At 35.8% G+C, this 23477-nt stretch overlaps 2 protein-coding genes across 5 annotated transcripts in view; both read left to right on the top strand.

Moving 5' to 3' along the window:
• LOC142349648 (uncharacterized) overlaps positions 1-15473 on the top strand; it is a 105099-nt gene extending 89626 nt beyond the window's left edge. For both annotated transcript variants that reach the window (XM_075401364.1, XM_075401365.1), the window contains exons 9-15: positions 861-1296; positions 3332-3513; positions 5754-5842; positions 8441-8575; positions 10374-10433; positions 14420-14503; positions 14858-15473. In XM_075401364.1, coding sequence (XP_075257479.1) covers positions 861-1296; positions 3332-3513; positions 5754-5842; positions 8441-8575; positions 10374-10433; positions 14420-14503; positions 14858-14930 — 1059 coding nt within the window. In that variant the 3' untranslated portion in view covers positions 14931-15473. The remainder of the gene's footprint in view (positions 1-860; positions 1297-3331; positions 3514-5753; positions 5843-8440; positions 8576-10373; positions 10434-14419; positions 14504-14857) is intronic.
• LOC142349646 (zinc finger FYVE domain-containing protein 1-like) overlaps positions 1-23477 on the top strand; it is a 482388-nt gene that overhangs the window by 19129 nt on the left and 439782 nt on the right. The gene's annotated exons all lie outside the window — the stretch shown is intronic.

A 23477-nucleotide genomic window follows, 5' to 3' on the forward strand; every position in this document is an offset into this window, starting at 1 on the left:
ACCAACATTAGTTGCTTCAGCACTTTTATAGTGCACGTGCACGTAACTTTGCACCAACAAACTGGCAGACAAACTTTTTCGTTCCCTCAGAAGTAGGAGAGTTTTTCCCAGGTTATCATTGCCGTCTCAGTCGACACATGAAGTGACCTGCTACACATAAAGCACTGGCTTGCCATGTAAGAATAGAAGAACATGAATTCAAGATCATGTGACCCGTGTGAACTAGTGAAATTGATGGAAAGCGCCATTGTTGTAATAATTGGACTGTAAGGAGGAGAGGGAGTTTTTTTTTCTTTTTTTTTTTTTGGGGGGGGGGGGGGTCGGCTGTTGGATGCGCAGGCTGGGGTTTGTCTTCGTGTGTATGTGAAGGGGGTTGTGGCCGGTGTAAAAAAAGGATCTGTAGTTAATTGAGAAGGGGCAGTGGGGTTCTGTTGAAAGGAATTAATTAATACCTGGAAAGGAATTAATTAACAATTAGTTAAAAGCTGATTCCAGCACATTGTAGAAAAATATCAGCAAAACTAATTGTTGGTACATATAGAGCAAAAACGGGTAGTTTCACTTGTTTTTATTTGCTAAATGCTACAAATCATGCAGTCTAACTCCATAGTTTACTCCATTGCAGACGTACCATAAAATAAAAATATTTAAAATCAAACTCAAGAAAATATAAAATTGTTTTTTGATTGGATTATTGTTCAATAAGGTACCCAACAAAATTTCCATGTTTTAAGTCTGGAGGACATGTTAATGCTACTCAGCTAGTCCCATGTGCGGTTTTAATTGACCATTTCAAGTCGCGCGACCCATTTCAAGAATCACTAGTAGTTATTTCAACTTTTTAAGAGTTTTTTACTTAGATTGATGACATTGTGGTCTTCTCGATTGGTATGACATCAGGAGCTGTATATGGTGAGCTTCTCAAAGCTGCGACTTCGGAAGATTATGTTTTACAATACTCAACTTTTGACCAGTTTACCGATGAAGTAGACGATATTCTGTACCAGACATGCCAGATCACGCCAACTCCAGTTACTATAGGAGGTGTGAGTGGCTTCTCAGTTGACATCACTGGACTTCTCAAGGATGACAAACGAGTAGTTCAAATGACATTCCCAGACGACTCAGTTCTTCTCATGCAAATGTCAACTTCCACCAATGGCGATTCTGAGGTGGAAGTTATTTACAACTGCGATGGAAGTCCTCCCAACAAAGCCCGCTATTTCGGAAGCTTCACATTGGCTCTCAACCAAAACCAGAGCTCAATTGAGTTTGTGTTGGAGTGTGTCACTCAACGTATGTTTGTTTAACAAGCTTTCTGAAACGAAAATTTTTAGTTGAAAAATAAAGGAAAGAATATATGCGTTTGCACATAATATTACATTTGTCATCTGACAATCAACTTATCGAAAATTAAAACCAAAAAATCTGTTTAACATAGATCAAAATCAACAGATCTTCATTCGGATATAGTTTTCCCTCCAATAACATGAGTGGGTCGACAAACCATTATATAATTCTTCTACAATTTTATCTATTTTCTTGTAAAATAAAGCCTGAAAAATATTTCCCGGAAGAAATAGCCTAAATTTCGAATTAAGAAAATGAACCAACATATCAAAAAGCGCAATTATCATTGGGACTAAAGAGGAACAAGTTGATGACGGTTTAAAAAACAAGGAGGCTCGCTAATGTGCAATGGCACACAATTCTCCAATTTATATGTCTGCCAATTGAAAAAAGACAGACTGCCTGCGAAATTAAAAAAAGTAGTTAAAATCTAGAATCAAGATTAAGACAAACGAAGTGACAAAATTGAAACCAACTCAATGGAACTTCGTCAAGCAGAAAACACTTAATATCAAATAAAGCCAAAATTTGAGATTAACAAAAAACCTAAATCATGTTTTCAAACAAAATTGCACACAGTAATGACTTTTAAGTGACCACTTAAATATTGTAAAGCTCGCGTGACCTCTATTTAGTTCCAATCATAGTTTGTATTCTGGAAGCAAGGATTTCTAAAGGTGTGACGAATATGCACTCACGTATAAATATAATTTGAGAAACCAAAATTAGATCAAAAATTGTCAAATTTATCCAAGCTAGAGAATCACGAGGCTGATCGTCAAAGAAATAAGTCATATTATCTTCTGGAACTTGTCAAATTGATCAAAAGATAGATCTAAAAAAAACAGTCAATTGAGTATGTACCGCTAGCTATGGACTGAAAACAAAATATAGATTTACTTTTTGTTCAAAATTTACCTCTGAGAACTTTAACCAAGGATATAATAGAGCAACACGGCAAAAATCTAACACAGCAACAATGTAACTGTCATAAAGTCAACTAGTAGTCATCTCAAACAATAAATATTATCATTCGTGACTCTACAGCAGTGTTTGAAACCTTTTAAAACCCAGACTATGAAAAAATTTGCAAATTTAACAAACATTTTTAATTAGAACTCAAAATTTTTTTCAGTGAAGTGAAAACAATTAATTTCAAACTAATCATTATAACAACTTATACGCTGACAACTTTGCATATTTCCATTTAGTGTTTCGTAGATGTTTAATGAAACTCCCGCAGCCTTGAGACTCAGCAAAAAACACAAAACACAAGAAAACAATCAATTTTCACAAGATTATATTGGAAAAAAATATAACACAAATATTCGAAGTCAAAAAATCATTTGTTGCCAACAGACCATTTAAACAATAATATTTTTGCACCATTAAAACGCATACATTTTAACTATAATTTGCCGGAGAGTCAAGAGAAAAAAGAAACAGTAAAAGTCAAATGGCAGCACGGGAAAAAACAAATCTCTTTGATCTGAAAAAACAAATCTCTTTGTTCTAAAAACCAAGATAAAACCAGTAATAGGGTGGTTACTAATTCCAATGCCAAAAAATCAAAAATTGTGTTAATTAGTAACGTAATCAAACAAAAAAATACAAAATTAACAAAAATGGCCCTAAAACGTTAACAAAATCAGTGTGAAAAGTGAAATACTCTCAAAAATTTGAACCTCAATAATTTCTAGAAAAAAAAATTCTAAAATAACTTTTCAATTCCATACTCTACACATGACACGGTCGTTCTAGTAATACCACTCACAACTCTACGATAAATATATTGATCGGCTCTAATTGACTGAACAAAAAAAACCAGTTGAGCATATAAAAAAAGTGGGGTCAATAAAAAATGCCCAAGTCCAAGAGCTTAAGACAAATTGGTGTAATGATTAATGCACTAATTTGCAATTAATTGCTGATGCTTTGAATCGAATACTGAGTTTCTTTCAAAGTATCTGTACCTGTTTAGGAGAAAGGTTACCCAGAGAAAGGTTCAGAAGATCGGTTAATATCAATGAAACAGCTGAAAGTGAAAACTCGACAGTTGTACCGGGAAATATCACGGCTGCAGTTGCTTTCATCTTTGTCAACACCTCCGATGACTGTCAATTGTGCTCCATTGATCTTTCCCTCAACATAACCCAAGTGGATGTAAGACAATTTAGCTAATAATGTCATTATTAATTTTCGCTGTTTCTTAATTGCTGAAAGGGTAAAGAGTGTTGAGTTTACGTTGATACCGTGTTATGTAGCTTAGCTGCAGGTGTGTGTGTGTGTGTGTGTGTGTGTGTGTGTGTGTGTGTGTGTGTGTGTGTTTGTGTGTGTGTGTGTGTGTGTATGTGTGTGTGTGTGCAAGATTGAGATAGAAGAAGAGTTGCGATTGCGAAATCAGATTAAGGTGTCCTGCATGAAATTGAACCGTTAATACCCAGCTGCGGTCCCAGAACAAAAATCGATTTGTCCGAAATGAACGCATCTAACCCCAACCCTCCTAACAAGAACGCACCGCGTCGTGCGGTCAACATTACACTGTCTAGAAACATGAATGAACGCAGAAAAATCTGGACATAGGCTTTTTTGAACGCACGATGGATGCGCGATGTCTGGCCATAGGTGCTTTCCATCTAGGAGGTCCTGAACATATCAGCTTTTGTTCTGGAGCCTCAGCCTGGGACACACGTTTACCCATGATTCAAAAGCACCAAGGTTCATGAGTTTAGTATCTTTTGTACGAGGAAACTGATTTCTCAAATGAGATTTTGAAGCCCATTGAAACAAAGCTCGATATATACAATTAGTAAATTGTATAATTGATATAACCTTCATATAATTTATATAGATGTTGATATGGGGTATTTTAAATGAGAAATCATGATAAAAGTTGATACGATGTTCCTCCTTGTTAAGAGACCCTGCTTCTTGAAGAATGTGCTCTTTACAGTGTGCGAATACTAGCGACAAGTCTTAAACCTTGGATATAATCATTGTTTTCCACACGTTTGACGTTGGCAGCTACCACTCTTCATAAATTTTTTTTCAGAAAAGAGTTTTGTTTTAAGTGAGGGATTTTTTATGCAATTAAAAAGTCAGATTAAATAATAACCAAAACGTAACAAATTAAAAATTGAATAATTAGTGACCACAACGTAACCACTGAGATGACAAAAGAATGATAGCTCGTTTCGGCAAATTTGCTGAAATGCGAAAAACCAACTAAATGGAAAATACTTATGAATGAGCAGATTATTCAAGAATCCTAACTTAATTGAATGGGTACCCGGATCTGAGTGTCATAATAATTCAGTAATGAATCATGAAAATTTCATTATGATATTTTCAATGTCAATAGTTCTAATCATGGCACTTTTTAGGCTGATCATAATGAAATTCAGAACTTCTTTCTGAAATTATTCTTGACATTATGAAAAATTGCCTGATTTCTCTATGGACAGAATGAATATTTTATGACTCATACACTGATTTTTGTCCGCTCAGAATGAAAAATTCTGAATTTTATTATGAATGATTTTACTGAATTTTCATTGAACATTATGAATGAAAAATCAATCTATTGACTACCTAACGAATGACTAATGGATAAAAAAAGAACGCTTTAAGTTTCAATTAAGTTTTTGGACAATTTTAGGTTTTATTTTAGTTTTAAGTTTTTGACAGCACCAGTTTTCACCCAATTTGGCATTCTTTGGCTGACATGGCACCCAATGAATTTTGAATTTTCTGTGAGAATAAAAATTTAATAATCAAAAAGAAATAAAAAATAGCATATGTTAATAAAAACTAGTGAAATGAGAAAAGTGTTTGCCAATAATGGTAACAATTAAAAATATTTAAAAACAAAGAACTCTTAATAAGGGGTTTCAAATTTTTCTATTGAAGAAGTGTAGTTATGTAGATCCCTCAAAGAAGTGTAGTTATGTAGATCCCTCAAAGAAGTGTAGTTATTTAGATCCCTCAAAGTTAAGGGAACAGGGACTCTAAAAGTTTTGAAAAGATCTCTATTTGTGTTCGTAGTGCTCAACGAAACAGCATCAACTGGCTGAAACTAAGATGTTTATTATTAAAACACATTTAGTTGAAGTGATTTTGTTCAAATTATCTCCTTTGAAACATACGCAACAATATCTTGGACAATTTTCGAAACGATCTTGCAAGATAACCATTCATCTTGCAAGATCCTACTCAATAGCCGTCGCCTCGTAAGATCTTGCACGATAACCATTTTTTGCAATAATCTTGCACAATTTTGCAAGACAAACATCTGGTCTCTACTAGAGTATATAGGAACTTCTGGCATTTTAATTTCTGGAACTGCAGGCTTTAGGCATTTCAAATTGTGCATGTGAGGGTTTTAATCTCTACTTCATATTTAGATTGTGACGTGGTTGTCGTGGCAAGAACCAGTGGTAGAAATTCCAGAAGTAGTTGAGGACATTGCTCAAGACATCGTTCCAGAGGACACGTAATCAATTCTAATTTACCTAATGATAGGATGTAGTCTGATATTAAAAGTTTGAAATGCCACGTCAGAAGGCTTAGATCAACTCTCATTATTGTTCAAAAAGGGGACTGTTTCTCCCGGATGGTACTCGACAATCTATTGTGAAAAATTTGTAATCTCTTATTGCTACCTCTTATTACGCTATAGAAACCACTTTTAGTGTAAAAAAAACATTTATCTGTTCACGCAAGGAGGGAAGAATGGAGGGAAAAACAGATTGCAAACTTTCGTTTTCCACAAAGTCGCTCAACTATAAACGAAACTTATCGTTTTGTCAAATTATTTAGTATTCCAAGCACACTTCTCAATCCGCATTTAGTACTGTGAGGGACTTATATGTTATTATTCATTATTTTTTGCCTAATTGGCAGGCCAATAATTATCGTACAATTTAGTACCGCATCTTACAGCTCTCATTTTAAATCATGGTTCATGAGAAATGCCCACATTACGTTACAAAACATTTCTCGTTTAGAAAAAAAGCGGTAAAAGCTCGTCATTACGACGCAGAGGTATACCCAAATCGTCACGGGCAGATATGCCCGATGCGTGTATCTCCTGTTCGTTTTTACTATGTTAATACATTGAAAGTGGAACAGTATTGCGGAAAAAAGCTACTTTAGCAGAAACCGGCAAAATGGAAGGCAAATTAGAATCCCGTGTTCGCAAAAATGTCCTAATCCTAGCCGCGAAATAAAAGTACAAACTTTATAACCTATTTTTTGCACGGCTTGTATCACGCATCTGCTCCATTCATGTATCGATTTTTCGCACGCAATGTAGCTCGATTTCGCATATAATACGCAATTTAGCCTAACTTAATTACTACTTATTTAAATAAGCCTAACTTATTACTACTAGTAGTAATTTATTACTACTTTACTACTACTTACAGTACTTTATTACTACTTTTTACTAGTTATTAGCACTATTTATTACTGCTTATTAAAATTGGCCAGTCCAACATTCATATACAAAGGCTTTGATGTGCAAGGGATTTTTCGGGAAGAAAATCAGTTTTTGTGGTTGCATGTATTTAAAGCACTTTAAAGCTTTAAAAACTTCAATTAAATCTTTATTAAAGTGCTTATTGCATGCTCAAAATGCGCGCCAATAATAGTTACCTAAATTGAGTGGAAACGTGCTACAAGATTTGTAACCTACTTTTCGCACCGAATGTTCTTTTATTTCGCACAATTGCGAGAACCCCTTCTGCGAAAAGTAAGATACAAAGGATGTCTCTTAATTTCGTTCATTGTATGTATCTAATTTTCGAGCCAATTTTATTAAGGCGGAAATTTTGGGGTATACCTCTGCGTCGTTATGGTCAAATTCTCTCACTTAAGAAATTTTTACGGCTTCATAAAAAAGCTGAACTCGGCACTGGCCTATCCCTGGTCATATTCAGTTGTTTTACCTTGAACCTTGCTTTTCATGTTTATTTGTTGATTTCCGATGTTTAGTTTCAGGTTACATCAAAAACACATAACATCACTTCCGGTTTTTTACTTTAGTTTCATTTTATGGTTAGCAATCATTAAAACATGGCGCTTTACACAAACCAATCACCAAACATGGCGACTCACATTGCTTAAATGAAGAAGTTAATAGTGGGCATTAGCAAAAACGATCTGGCAACTGTGAGGAATAGTGATAAAACTGCTTGAACTTTGTGACCCAATTTGAAGAACAACAAGTTCCACAATTAAGCTACTAAATTTTCACGCAAATTGTACATGCAAAAAAACTTCAAAACTTCAATTTGTTTAAAAAATGAATTCTGAAATTCTTCTTATAATCAACGAAGACTCGATCAAAAAGTCTAAACTTTGTCGAGAGTCACCATATAAAATGAACAAATCTGCTTTATTTTTGTAACCAACAATTGATTAAGCAAAAGTTTTTTTGGAAATTAATTATCAATAAATTAATCTTAATTTGATCCCGTTGAAACGTTTTTGGATCGTACAATTCCATTATGGAAAGTAGGTTTTCTAATTTTGAGTAAGGGTGACGTGAAATAAAGCTGGGCACACAGGTTAATAACTATGAACAACACTGACAGTAGCGGTGGAAGATGATGAAAAAGTCGCTGGTTTATACGCTATATTCCAAAAGGATGCGTCGTAAAAAGAGGATAATGCCCGGGTCGAGGTTTGGCGGTGAATTACCGTAAGAAATGCGGTGAATGCGGTGAATTTTCGTAAGAAATGCGGTGAAAAGCGGTGAATTATTTTTTTTACCGCATTCACCGCAATCACCGCATTTCTTACGAAAATTCACCGCATTCACCGCATTTCTTACGAAAATTTACCCAAAAACCTCGACCCGGGTGGCAATGGATATTTCCAACCGTGAGTGAACTTAAACTAGTTTCTCCAATCAACTCCAGCATTAAAACCTCTGTCAAGAAAAAAGACCTAGAAAAGTGCGGTCGCTAATATTTCTCGTTAATGGTCCCACCAAGGTGTGATATGGGGGGCAAGTCTAGCAAAATAACATTTTCCCGGAGTGGGGCAAAGTCTTAAAGGATCATAAATAGCAAAAAAACTATTTTAGGGAAGACTGGCTGTTGTTGGTGCTGATTGTGTTGCTATCTATTGGCATCTGTGCTGGAGTGGTGACAAGTATATGGTGCATGGTGAGGAAATGTATTGAGATCAAAAACAACCAAACTGTCGGTGCCTACGATGAGTAAGTTAAGTCACAAATTCCGCTACAGTTGCACTCATTGTTCTGACCCCACTTGTGGGGGGGGGAGAACTCAAATGGGTTTTTTTCTTCAGTCAATTTTGACCGATCGCTATATTCATCGTAGAGAAATGTGAGTGGTGTCATTAAAAAGTTCGTCCAGCGTAGAATTCGAAAATGAAGCGATTTTCTTGAATTTCGTTTTTTCGAGGAGTTGTCGAGGCTTAAAGTTTTGTGTGAATACGTGATATTTGGCATGATTTTCTTCACTTTTCGTTCAAAATTCAAGATTTCTTTCTATTAAAATATTAATTTAAAATTACATTTCACGCTTCAAAATTTTGTGTTTCTAATAGACGAAAGGCAAAAAAAAGCTAGTTAAGGTCTCATAGGGAGTTTTACTATAAAATATCAAATTCTAATTGAGAGCTGTTTTTGAAAACATTTTCATATTTTATGTTTTTATTTCATTTAGAGACTAGTCATTTTTCACATCAAGGTTCCATTGAGGACAAATTTTACTTACAGTCAAAAATTGCCTAAAGAAAAATTGATTTGTTTTGAATAAATCGCTCAAGTTTTCTATGGCTTCGAATCTGAGTTCTCAAAATTTTTGGAAATTTTAATTCTTTTTGAGATTTTGAGAATTTTTTGCAGTCCTTGGCAGTCCTTTTAAAAATTTTGATCATTACGATTCGGTCAATTTAACGATTTACAATCTAGATTACTTCCAGCAACAAAATTGTTCCATTTTTGTTCAAAATTAATGCCATTTGGTCACGATTTTAGGTCAGTTTATAAATAGTAGCAGTTTTTGTTATTACTTTTAAAAGAGGTTTGATAAATTTTATAGACTTCTTCAAAAAGTAGTGACGAAAACTGTTATTATTTATAAAGTGATATCAAATCGTGACCAAATGGCATTAATGTTGAACGAAAATGGAAAGAATCTATTATATTTATTGCTATTTGAAGTTCAATTCTTTTTCAGTTTCGAAGAGCAAGTGTTTTTATACTGACTAAATTCAACATAGAGGGTTAAAGCACAAGATTTTGGATTAACCATTAAACTAACCAATTTAATGAACCCATTTTTCCGATTTTCAGGTGGCAACTTTTTTTGATGTGATTTGTAATAAGAAAATTTGTTTAGATTGCTGGCGGGTTCGGTTTTCATTAGTTGTTTGGATTGCTTCTTGGGTTCCGTTTTAAGAGCACTGTAAACAAATATAATTAAACAACTAATTAAAACCGAACCTTCTAGCAATCTAAACAAATTTTCTTATTAGAAATTACATGAAAAGCTGCCCAAGTAGGAAAAATGGGTTCATTAAATTGGTTAGTTTAATAGTTAATTTCAGTGCTTGTGCCTTAACCCTCTATATTTGCGTGCTTCGCAGCAGAATTAAGTTGAAAATAATAAGTTTGATATGTTGGTCTTTACTATTCAATTTTCAAATTTTGAAGAATAAAATCTCCAATTGCATACCCGTACCTAACTCTCAGCCGAATTCAGTACTGCGAGACCGAGTCTAATTCAGGTCACATTTTGCACTGAATTTGTCTGATTCAGAGTTAATTCAGTTATTCATCTTCTGATTCAGAAGACTACAGAATTTTTTCTCTGAACTTTGCTCTGATTCAGATAAATTCAGAAATCACTTCACAGTTGCCTCTGAAATCCTTCTGAATCAGTACTAAAGCTTTAAATTTCTCTGAAATTGTTCTGAATCAGTACTGATTGTCACTGAACCTTAGGTACGGGTATATAACATGGTTATGTGGCATGATTAAATTTCAGACACCGGGATGCGTACAAAACGAATGAGACTCCTCCTGACCCAAACCAGCTGCCAAAATGGTACGTAAACTCTGTTGTTAGCTTGTTATGACTTACTTGAATAAGCGAATAAACGCCAATTATGAAAACTGAAATCAGGTGACCTGTTCCGTGTTCTCTGCATCAACCCATTTATGATTTCCTAGGTCCCCGGGTCGAATTTTTCCGCCCGAAATGATGTAAGAGTGGGGCTGCATTGGGAGGATTTTTTAGGAAAATGCAGCTCAAAACTCTTAAATCTTTTTGGGCTGCATTAGGCTTCCAACGGGGGTAAAAATGGTGTAAGAGCGAGGGGGTAAAATACAAATTAACCCCCACTCTTACATCTTTTTGGTCTGTCAAGGGGGTTAAATGTTGTAAGAGTTTGGCGGTAATTTCTCCATTAACCCCGAACACTCTTACATCATTTTACCCCTTTGGAAGTCTAATGAAGCCCAAAAAGATGTAAGAGCTTTCAGCTGCATTTTCCTTTAAAAACTCTCTCATTGCAGCCTCACTCTTACATCATTTTACCCCCTCTGAACAAATTACCCCCTCACTCCTACACTATTTTTCCCCCTGGTCAGCCCAGCTCTTACACCATTTTACTCATTCTGGACAAATTACCCCCTCACTTTTACATCAATTACTGCCAGTCTTGAACCCACAACTTCTGTACCCTCGGCTGGTTCTCTTTAACCTCCAGACCAACAATGCTTGTCCAACTCTTGACGGTCTATACATATAAATAATATTTGTTAGAATTAGCCCCTCAGAAAAAATTATCCCCTCACTCTTACATCATTTTACCCCCCTTGGCAGCCCAATTCTTACATTATTTTACCCCCTCTCAACAAATTACCCCCTTAATTTTAAAACAAAATGATTTCGCTGGCGGCCCAATTCTTACATCATTTCGCACCCTCTGAACAAATTACCCCCTCACTCATACAACATTTTAGCCCCCTTGGAAATCCCATTCATGAACAGTTTAACCCCTCTGAACAAAATACCTCTACACTCAAACATCATTATACCCCTGTGAAAGCCCAATTCTTACATCACTTTACCTCCTGTCAACAAACAAACCCCTCAATCTTACATCAAGTAAAGCTAGCCCTTTCTTATATGGCAATTTTGGTCAGGGTGTAACTCTTTAAAAACCCTACCATTGCAGCTCTTGCAGCCCATTTTTACATGGCAATTTTAGTCAGAGGGGTTAATTACTCAAAATTCCTCCAATTGAAGGCAATTGCAGCACATTCTTACATGGCAATTTTAGTCAGGGGGAAGGAATAATTACTCAAAAAGTCTCCCATTGTAGCCCTTTGCAGCCCATTTTTACATGGAAATTTTAGTCAGAGGGTTAATTCCTCCAAAGTTCCCCCATTGCAGTCCACTGCAGCCCATTCTTAGATGGCAATTTTAGTCAGGGTTACTCCCTCAAAAGGCTTCCCATGGCAGGCCATTGTAACCCACTCTTACATGGCAATTTTTGGTCGGGTGGTAATTACTCAAAAGTCCTCCTCCAATTGTAGCACATTGCAGCTCACTCTTACATGACAATTTTAGTCAGGGGGAAGGGATAATTACTCAAAAGGCCTCCCATTGTAGCCCTTTGCAGCCCATTTTTACTTGGCAATTTTAGTCAGAGGGTTTAGTTCCTCAAATGTACTCCTATTGCAGCCCATTGCAGCCCACTCTTACATGAGTATTTTAGCAGGGGGTAATTCTTCAAAAGTGCTCCCATTGCAGCCCATTGCAGTCCACACTTACATGGCAATTTTAGTTAGGAGGTAATTTCTCAAAAGTTGTCTCATTGCAGCCCACTGCAGCCCACTCATACATGGCAATTATAGTTAGGAGGTAATTTCCCAAAAGTCGTCCCATTGCAGCCCACTCTTGCATGGCAATTTTAGTCAGGGGGTGGTAATTCCTCAAAAGTCCTCCTATTGCGGCCCCGCCCTTACATCATTTTACCCCCCCCCCCCCCAAAAAAAAACAAATTCCCCCCTCAAAAAAAAAAACAAAAAAAACAAATCCCCCCCCCTCAAAAAAAACAAAAAAACAAACAAATCGATTAATTTCTCTGATAACTGATTTTTGAATAAAAATTCTGACATGGGAGTGCAGCCATATATCTACTGTAGTTCTATTTGTTTAATTTAATTATTACAAACATATTATGATGACAAAGTATTGATCGTGGGTCTTTAAACGAATGTACTAAGATACGTTTTGTCGCGCTAATGGAGAGAAGCGAACTTGAATGTCCGTTTCGATTTGTCAAGGGCGCATGATGTGAAAATAATATAGAACAAAAAACGGCCAATCGTTGGGCGATTTATTTCAGACTATAATTAATTCACATCGCCTCAGACAAAATTCAAAAAATGAAATTAGAAAAAAGTGCCAGATTTTCTTGCGAGATCAATATCCTCTTGCAAGATCTTGCAAATTAACATCTCCATGAACCCTGTTTGTTGCTTTTCAACCTGGCCCCGAAAAAAAGCGCCCAAAAAGTACTAAAAAAATAGTCGCTGAAACCATTCCGAACTTAATTCTAGGTCTTAGGAGAAAAAACGTAGGAAGGCAGAGAAATTTTTCATGAACAAAACAACGCAATAGAAAATATGATTTCATCACATCCAGATATCAATTTATCACGAGAAGACAACAGGAAAACACAACTCACTTCGCAGATCTTCTTTTCATTTTCTCTGTGTTTTTTCAGTGAAAATTACATTTCTTTTTGTTTTGAGGACATAATTTTCTCTGTTGTCGCCTCTTCGTTCCAAGTTACCTTCACCATGAGTATCTCCGAATTCTGCAGTAAAGGGAAAACTGAACAACACAGAACTCCAAAAGAATCAAAGAACCTCCCAGAACCAAAGTGCAAGTGTACCCCAATCCGCAAACCAAACCAAAGCAGGCCAATTCAAAGCAAAACCCTGCAAGAAAAACCAAAAGCCCGCGCCGAAATTTAGGTTGGGAGGAGAGAGCGAAACGCACGGCGCCGGCAAACGGAGAAACAGACCAGCCACGCTTACTTAAGCACACTACGGGCAAAAGCAAATCCCGGCAAAGCAACTCCTAAGGCCTGCGCCAAAAATCTTAGATGGGAGGAAAAACAAAGGGCAACAAAAAGTTTTAATCCTATGTGGCGCAGGCAAAAGAGCAAAACTTGTACCGAAAACAAAACAGAGCCTAGTGAGCGCGTAAAAAAAAACGCAGGGCACAATGAGAAACCGAAAATGTGAAAAGGGGGTACAACATTTCTTACCGAACAAACAAAAGAAACGATGTTCATGCAGAGGAGGCGACGTCACCTCACCAACATCGTCGTCTCTACCTACGTGCTCACTGCCAAATTTTAACGACAAAAACAGTTTCACATAAACATAGCTTCATTGTTGTCTTTGACAAATCACGTTTTTTTTCAATTTTTCAAAAACTCTTGGATTTTTACTGCAAATATAAATACTTAATGAGAACATTTTGCTTCAAATGACTTCAAAATTTAACTTAATTGAAACCTGAGAAAAAAAATTCTATTCTAGTGAAGTAAAATTTAGAAAACACACTCAAAACGTTTTTTGGTTCAATCCATATTTTGTTTCATAAGCTAAATTGTGAGCTCATTAGATGGCTTTCGCTAGGAAACTGACAAGGTATCTAAAACAGGACAGTAAAAGAGTACGAGTAAATTGATTAATTTTGTGCACGAAAAATGGAATATTAAGTTTGCGTTTAGCGTTTGGTGAAATTATATCGTATCAGCTTTCAACCCTCCCCATTCAAAGCTCGGTGTATGTACTCCAAAGTGACTGTCACATATTATAAATCAGAGAAATCATAAAATCCTGTGAGTAGGTTTCTAACAGAAAAAAGAAACGAACTAATGAAAACTTACTGATCACTTGTCAACATGAAACAACTGCCAATGATCTAAATAATTTAACGAAATCTTTCTTACTCCCGTGCTTCCAACGCGCAAAAAGCACGGTAGCTACTTCTTTTAATTTCAGGTCTATCTTTCACAGCAACCCAATATACAGCTCTAAGAACCTCAACTCAACACAAAAAAGCACAGATGGTGAACTGAAGAGTGGGTATGGAAACATTTTACTTTATTAAATTCTAAAAAAACCCTCATTATCCCCCCCAAAAAAAATGCACAAACACACGCCCACACTCAGTCCCATTACCCTCCTTCTCGTGCATCTTTTTGAGGGTGTTTTTTTTTGGGGGGGGGGGGTTGACACAGCTAGACAGGACAGTTTTTCTTATAATTATTGAGGTTTTTCTTAGAATTTTAAGAACGAAACAATTGAAATAAAAACTAACAAGAAATAATGGTTTTCTTTGGCAATGAAGACCCGTATTATTCCAGTCCAAGAAATGGATTCGAAATAGCAGTCCTTAGAATTATTTCTTCGGTCCTTATTCAAAAAATTGTTTTTTAGTTTCCATGAAAAGTCGGAGGAAGACTTTGTCCCCGTGTTCAAGATACCAGAGGGACCAAATCGCGAGTGGTAAACAGACGCTTTCTATCTCAAATCAGAAACAACTGCCATAAAATGTTGCCAAAGAAACATTGATTCAAAACACCACTCCAAATTCAAATTAAACTAACCTGTAGAAAATATCAAATTATTTAATTCGATTGGTTGAATCCTGGGTGTCCTAATCCAGCTTGCAAATTTCTCATTTTTTTGTTTTACAATTGTGAGGATATGTACTTGTAAATAATCCGAAAGAGATTCAAACATCCAAACTGCCTGCTCTCACTTACTTGTACATATACGAAAATCGGCAAAAATTTTATGATTTATCTGTAATCTACCAATTTTTAAAACCATTTCCCTATTCTGGAAGTGCAAAGAGTTTAATTATCTGTTTTTATTGGATTCTGACACAAATGTCTGACCATAATTTTTTTATCCTGTTTTCGATTAACACTATTAGTTTCCATTCAACATGATGCCAAGCTATTTGTTTCTCCATTAACTGTCTAATTAATTACCTCCCCCATTAAAACTTAACTATTGGAAAGAAGGAAAAATTCAAAATTGTTCTTAACATATGCTCTTCTTCCGAAAAGTTTGGTTGTAATTTTATGTACCTCGTCCATATTGGCAGCCCTTGCTGAAAGGGCGATAAGTCTAATTGGATAGTCTCATCTTCAGTACACATGATGTCGCCTCAAAACTTTGATCCCTAAAGATATTGACAAAACAACTTTCTGGTCTCGAAAAGATCGGGCAAAATATTATAGGCAACCTCCAAGACAATGATATACAATGAGGTTGCCTTCCATATTTTCGAGGACTAGTTTTGTTTGACACTAATATTACAAGACTAACTCCAACACGCCATGTTTTTCGCGTCATGTTTGAAAAAAAGTGTTGCTGAAATCATCTAAAGCAAACTTTTGGAGCAAAAATAGGGCTCATTGAACGAAACATAACAACCCAGGTTTTGGTCCAGACCCAAATTGAGCTATGATCAAACACAATCGAGCGCACACCCCTGTATTCCCAGGCCGAAACTACAGGGTCTGGGAAGCGGTTCGAGCGCACAATAGTCTGGACCATGGTCTGATTTCGGTCTGATCAGAGGTCAATTCGGTCTGGACGGTCTAATCATAGTCTTTATAGTCTGGACCATAGTCTGAGTTCGGTCTGATCAGAGGTCAATTCGATCTGGAAGGTCTGATCAGTCTTTATAGTCTGGACCATGGTCTGGGTTTGGTCTGATCAGAGTTCAAAATTCGATCTGGAAGGTCTGATTTCGAGTGCATTATTTTTTCAAATTTTTTTATTTTTTATTGAGGGATGTTGGCTCTGCCAAGGGGCAACAATAAAGCACCGTTCCGATCAGAGACTCATCTAAAGTCCGATGACTCTCATCAGAAGCAAGGAGTCCAGCTGATAGCAAATGCCGGTCCCCTCAAGAGGAAATTTTGATTAACTGAAGACCACGACGTTTCTTGTGGAAAGCTGTCTAAGTTCATCCATTGAGTCAGAAATATGAACTAAGGGGTATGGTAAATAATTTTTTTTCTCAACAGTTAGGTTTCGTTTTCATTAGCATTATTTTCAGAATTGGTTTTTCCTCTGATAATTTTAATACTGCAAACACCAGTTTTTATAAAAATGAATATATTATAGCAAAATTAAGAGATTTGTTCGTAATTAAAATCTTTCTCTGATCAGACTATTTTGAGCGCACTTGAGTCTGATCATAGTCGGTTTAAGGTCTGGGCAATGGTCTGAAACTGAGTCTGGGCCATGGTCTGAAGATGGCCTGATCATAGTCTGTTTATAGTCTGGACAATGGTCTGAATTTGGGTCTGATCATAAGCGCACTATAGTCTGTACAGTGGTCTGGGTTCGGTCTGATCAGAGGGCATTTTAGTCTGGAAAGTCTGATCAGAGATCATTTTGGTCTGGATGGTCTGATCAGAGGTAACTTCGGTCTGGAAAGTCTGATCAGAGGTCATTTCAGTCTGCATAGTCTGATCATAGCTCAATTTGGGTCTGGACCTAAACCTGGGAAATAACATCTGATGATGTTTCTCATTCTTCTCGAAAGTTAGGCAGTGTGATAACCTACAGGTGATCAGGACTTCCCAGATCACAACTTAAAACAGTTCAAAGTAAAGTGGCAGAACACAATTTCTTATAATGGATCTTACAAAAAGCAAGTTAGATTTCAGCAAACAAGCAGGCAACTGCCAGAGAAAGGTGTAACAACAAAGGTGAGAGTGATAATAACTGATAACTTGTTATTGATGTAGTAGAACACCAAAAACAACTATCAACGCGAAAAGTAGACGCGAAAAAACTTAGTTTTCTGATTCAAAATAAAAATCGTAATTACTTCACAAACTAAAAATCGAAACAATTTGTTTTTTTTTGTCCGCTATTTTAGATGATGAATAGAAGTTGACTTATTTCCTCGATGAGATTATTGGGTTGCAGTGTAATCTCAGGATTAAGATCACTGCTTATCTTATGGTTGACAGAAACATACGCATCAGAAAAATTCCGATCCAATAACAAATGAAGTCAAAGCTCCATGGATACCTTCTTGGCAACGTGCTAGATAATTTTTACTTCACTAAATTATTAATTCAAATTTTAGATGTGGTGCCACTGGTGATATTGGTTTTAGTCTAAATTATAAAACACTAATCTGTCTTGTTCCCAAAATCTTTTCTCTCAAAGGAATATTTTTCCACTTGTTATCGCTTTTCTCGAATGTCTCCATATTTCTGGACAACTTTGCTAAATTCAAGTTCATTTTTGTTCAACACTCCATCCATTGGCGCGAATTCTGAACAATTAACCTCAACTCTTTGACTAGGCAATTTATTGTCAAATCAATCCGTTCCAATTGTCGATCATGAGAAATCAATGACCCAAACTCCAAATTAGTTGCGTGATTACAAAAGGGATAGCAATTTCTTCTGTTGAAATCCTGGAAACTATATCCATATATATTATCTCTTTTCAAATGTTGTCGGAAGTTATGTTTTTAGTACCTCCTTAGCACAGAACAATTTTTTTCCATAGGGACAATTTCGCACACTTATGAACATAAAACATACCTTCAGCTCTTTCTGCGTGAAATCCAAGAGCAATCTGTTGGCTTAAGAAAACCTGGTGCGGTTTTCTCCTGATTGTTGTGGTTAAAATTATAACACTCTACGAGTTCTCTATTTGACAATTTATTATGACAGTTTCTACCTGAACAATTAAGTTTCTTTCTCCGTCCAGTTTACTCGCCAAGTGTCTCTTCCTTCCTGCGTCGACAATTTTTATGGCTGTAGAGAACGAGAATTTTATAATCGTAAACTCCTATTTGTTTTATCAAAAAAATATAACTGTATCTAATTCAATTGTATTGATTGATACAAACTTGTCTGCTTTTGATTCATTAGGTCCTCACCTTATCCAGGTTTCCCCTAGTCTGACCAAAAAGGTTCTCCAAATGCTGCCTTTGTTGTTCAGCTCTCGGATTGATTCAGTAAAAAGGTGGACATTCTTAACTGGTTGCTCTTTACCTTCGTTCATAAATGTTGATAAATGTTGAAGAAATTGAAAAAAAAACCTTGTTTCGTTCGACATACTTCGCATAAAAATTCTTTCACGAGCAATGAACCCAAAGTCACTGAGACCTGACAACTGCGCGTTGTCTCCCGGCCATCTGGTTTGGCGGACTGATCTCTTTAGTGGGTAAAAAGTAGGGACCATTTGCAATTCTGCTTTTAAACATGAAGTTTCTTCATATCAAACCTTATTTTCAGTACCGCTAAGTTTATGCAGATCTGTACATGCAGTATTTTAATTTGTTCAGGCCAATTTCAGACCAGATAGTTGCTTTTTGTTTTATCTGTTCATCAATGAAACCGGTTGATTTGTATTTGGTGTACTTCATGATGTCATTTTATTGCTTGTGTAGGATGTTTTCACAGTCGTGCCCTATAATGTCAACGAATTGTAAAAATTTGCTCAGTACCTTCCCTATTCGGTCGAACCACCTTTGCAAAAACACAAAAACACGCCATATTCAAACTGTTCATCTGTATCATTCATTGCCTTTGCAAAAAAACGTTCTTTTAATTGACGAGATATTGTACTTCCGAGGCGTTTCTTGTGATGATGGCACCATTTCCCGAATATTTCCGCAGTAAAAGAAAAGTTGTGGGCTTCTTCCACAAGTTGTCGGTTTCACTGTCTCCAACCGTTTGTATCATGCTATCAAGCTTCTGTTGTGCGGCTAGTTTGGTTTAAGTATTTTTGTGCTTTTAATCTTATTGCTTGCGTTAACGGATTTAAGTTCATTGGTACTCCCGTATCATGATGTTCCAATAATATCTTTTTTCTTTCAGTTCCTCTGTGGGCGCTCAGTAGTAACTTTCAATTCCAGAATCTGTTTGACTTAAAATTCGTGCAGCATCATTTTTTTGACCACCGTTCGTTCAGTTCTTAGTTCAGAGAATTAGTGCCAATTCTACATCAAGTTTAAGTGATGATAATTGCCTTCAACTTCTCCGCAAATTTATTTGACTCTGTCAGATAAGCAAACCCCTCGCACAGTTTTTTTGTCATGTAACGATGACAATTTGACAAATAGCAAACACCGCAAAAGCTTTCATCTTGACTGTTGCGGATGAAATTGTCGCTCTCTGCAGGTTGTCTTTTTTATAAGAACTTCCAACTAAACGCCGCTTAGTTTTTTCACTTTCTATTTTGCTCATCAAGTCTCCCGTCTTTCCCGCGTTGTCAAATTTTGTGGCTATAGTGTATGTGAATTTATTAAACTTAAACTCCTATTTGATTTATCGAAAAAACTTTGTTCAGTATCTAATTCAGTTGTAATTCTTTGAGATAACATTGTCTGCTCTTGATTCATTAGCTCCCGAACGTTCAATTAGGTTCCTTTATTTTTCACCTAGTTTGAGCAGGTTTCTCTCTGCAGGTTGTCTTTTTTATAAGAACTTCCAACTAAACGCCGCTTAGTTTTTTCACTTTCTATTTTGCTCATCAAGTCTCCCGTCTTTCCCGCGTTGTCAAATTTTGTGGCTATAGTGTATGTGAATTTATTAAACTTAAACTCCTATTTGATTTATCGAAAAAACTTTGTTCAGTATCTAATTCAGTTGTAATTCTTTGAGATAACATTGTCTGCTCTTGATTCATTAGCTCCCGAACGTTCAATTAGGTTCCTTTATTTTTCACCTAGTTTGAGCAAGAAATGTTCTCATGATGTTGCGTCATGATGTTCGCCTCTGGGACTGATTCAATAAAAACTGTAAGCATTTTTTAATCATTGCTCCTCACCTCCGTTCATAAACGTTGAGAATTGTTGAGGACATTGAAAATCTTTCAATTTCATCAACAATTTTTCTCATAAAAACTCTTTCACGACCAATGAAACCAAATAACAGACCTAAAAACTGCGCTTTGTTTCTCTGCCATCTGTTTTGATAGAATTATGTCTTTGTTTGGCAAAGTAGTAAAGAGTAATTGCGAATGAGTGTTCGAATATGCACTATCGCCATAGCAACCACTGTTTTCAGTACTGTTACAGTTTTTGCGTGTCTGCGCATGCAATTTTAGACTAGATATGTCCTCCTTGAACTATCTGTTCATCAATGATAACGGTTGATTTTGATTTTGGTTCATTTCACGACGTAAATTTGTTCCGTGTGTAGGACGTTTCCTATAAGCCGAGCCCCACAATGTCAACGCTGTGTAAAAATTCTAAAAAAAATTATCAAATAAAGAAATATCCATTTGCGTTTCGCTTTTGGATTTTTGCTCCATACCTTCTGTATTTTGTCAATTCAGCTTTGAAAAGACACGCCAATTTCATTTTGTTATCTGTATCATTGCTTCTGAACAATAAGCAGCTTTTTAAGAGACAAAATGTTGTTCACGAATCATTTCTTGTGTAATAACATTGTTATTTGAGGTTTTGGGCAGTTAAAGTTGTGTAATTGTTAGGCAATTTGTTGCTTCTACTTTTTCCAACTGTTTGTACCATACTATCAAACTTAGGATGTGCGGCCTATTTGATATGTGTACTTTTGTGCTTTTTCTCTATTAGCTTGGGTTAACGGATGTGGATTCATTGGTACTCCCGCATCATGATGTTCCAAATAAATTTTTTTTCTTTAAGTTACTCTGTGGATGCTCAGTAGTGTCTTTCAATTCTAGAAACTGATTGACTTAATTTTTTTACAGCTTCTTTTTTTTCGACCATCGTTCAATTCTTGAGATGTACTGCAGAATCTGGGAGCAAGTGGAAATGATGATAAAATCTTTCAATTTTAATCTGCTTATATAATTAATTCTGCCAGACAAGCAACCCCCTCCCACAGTTTATTTGTCATATAATGAAAACGGATTGACAAACAGCAAACGATATTTTTTTAAATATTAACTGCTGGCTTTTGCAGTCAATTCGGTCAACATTAATTTTCCGCTTCTTCAAAATTTCATATTAATCCACTCAAAATCATAATTTCAACAGCTCTGAATAATTTCAACAGATCTGAATTGAAAAAAAAACAGACGAAATTAATTACATAGATAACATAGACAGACTTCGTAATTTCAAATGTGTTCAACTTTTCCAACAATTTGGACAAGAGATTGCATTGTGGCTTCTACAAATGTCTCGTCCTTCCTGCGTTGTCTTTTTTAATGGCTGCCTTGTACGTAAAAATAACAAACTTAAACTCCTTTTTACTTAAAACAATTTGTGCTGTATCTAATTCAATGGTAATTCTTTGATAAAACATGGTCTTGATTCATTACGTGCCCAACGTCTAACTATGTTACTCTTTTCTTCTAGATTGAGCAAAAAAAATGCTCTTGACGTTTCGTTTGTTGTTCACATCTGAGATTGATTAAAAAAATGATAAATATTTTTTACTCCTTCCTCCTCACCTCCGATCATTAAGGTTGAGAATTGTTGAAGAAATTGAAAAAACTTGTTTTATCCAACATCTTTCTCATAAAAATTCCTTGACGAGCAATGAACCTAAAGTAATTGAGACCTGAAAACTGCGCTTTGTTTCCCTGCCATCTGGTTTGATGGAATTATGTCTTTATTTTATAAAAAATTAAAGACTAGTTGCGATTGAGCGTTTGAATATGTACTTTCTCCATAGCAACCACTGTTTTCAGTACTGATACAACTTTTGCGGGTCTGTGCATGCAGTATCTTAAATTTTTAATATCAATTTTAGACTAGATTTGTCCTCCTTAGTTTATCTGTTCCTCAATGCTACCTGTTGATTTTGATTTTGGTTCATTCCATGATGTCAATTAGTTGCGTGTGTAGGATGTTTTCAAAGCCGTGCCCCACAATGTCAACGCAGTAATAAAAATTCTTAAAAACTAATCAAGTAGAGAATTAACCACTTGAGTTTAGCTTTTGGTTTTATGCTCCAATACTTCTGTATTTTGTCAAATCACCTTTGAAAAGACACGCCATTATCATTCTTTTTATCTGTATCATTGCCTCTGAACAATAATCAATTTCTTTATCTGTATTTTATATCTGTATTTTTTCTATTAATTATCAATTTTTTTATCTGTGTCATTGCCTCTGAACAATAAAGAGCCTTTTAGGAGACAAATTGTTGTTCAAGAAGCCTTTCTTGTTAATAACATTGTTATTTGAGGTTTTGGGCAGTAAAAGTTGTGTAATTGTTAGGCAATTTGTTGCTTCTACTTTTTCCAACTGTTTGTACCATACTATCAAACTTAAGATGTGCGGCCTATTTGATATGTGTACTTTTGTGCTTTTGCTCTATTAGCTTGGGTTAACGGATGTGGATTCATTGGTACTCCCGCATCATGATGTTCCATATAAATTTTTTTTCTTTAAGTTACTCTGTGGATGCTCAGTAGTGTCTTTCAATTCTAGAAACTGATTGACTTAGTTTTTTTACAGCTTCATTTATCTCTACCATCGTTCAATTCTGGAGATGTACTGCAGAATCTGGGAGCAAGTGGAAATGATGATGAAATCTTTCAATTTTAATCTGCTTATATAATTAATTCTGCCAGACAAGCAACCCGCTCCCACAGTTTATTTGTCTTATAAGGAAAACGGATTGACAAACAGCAAAAAACAATTTTTTTAATTATTAACTGCTGGTTTTTGAAGTCAATTGGGTCAACATTGTTGCTCAGTACTCTGTGGGTGCTCAGTAGTGTCTTTTAATTCTAGAAACTGATTGACTTTATTTTTTTACATCTTCATTTTTTTCGACCATCGTTCAATTCTTGAGATGTACTGCAGAATCTGGGAGCAAGTGGAAATGATGATAAAATCTTTCAATTTTAATCTGCTTATATAATTAATTCTGCCAGACAAGCAACCCCCTCCCACAGTTTATTTGTCATATAAGGAAAACGGATTGACAAACAGCAAAAAACAATTTTTTTAATTATTAACTGCTGGTTTTTGCAGTCAATTCGGTCAACATTGGTGCTCAGTACTCTGTGGGTGCTCAGTAGTGTCTTATAATTCTAGAAACTGATTGACTTTATTTTTTTA

This window comes from Convolutriloba macropyga, chromosome 11 (assembly GCF_964194025.1).
Source record: "Convolutriloba macropyga chromosome 11, txConMacr16.3, whole genome shotgun sequence".
Classification (NCBI taxonomy): domain Eukaryota; kingdom Metazoa; phylum Xenacoelomorpha; order Acoela; family Convolutidae; genus Convolutriloba; species Convolutriloba macropyga.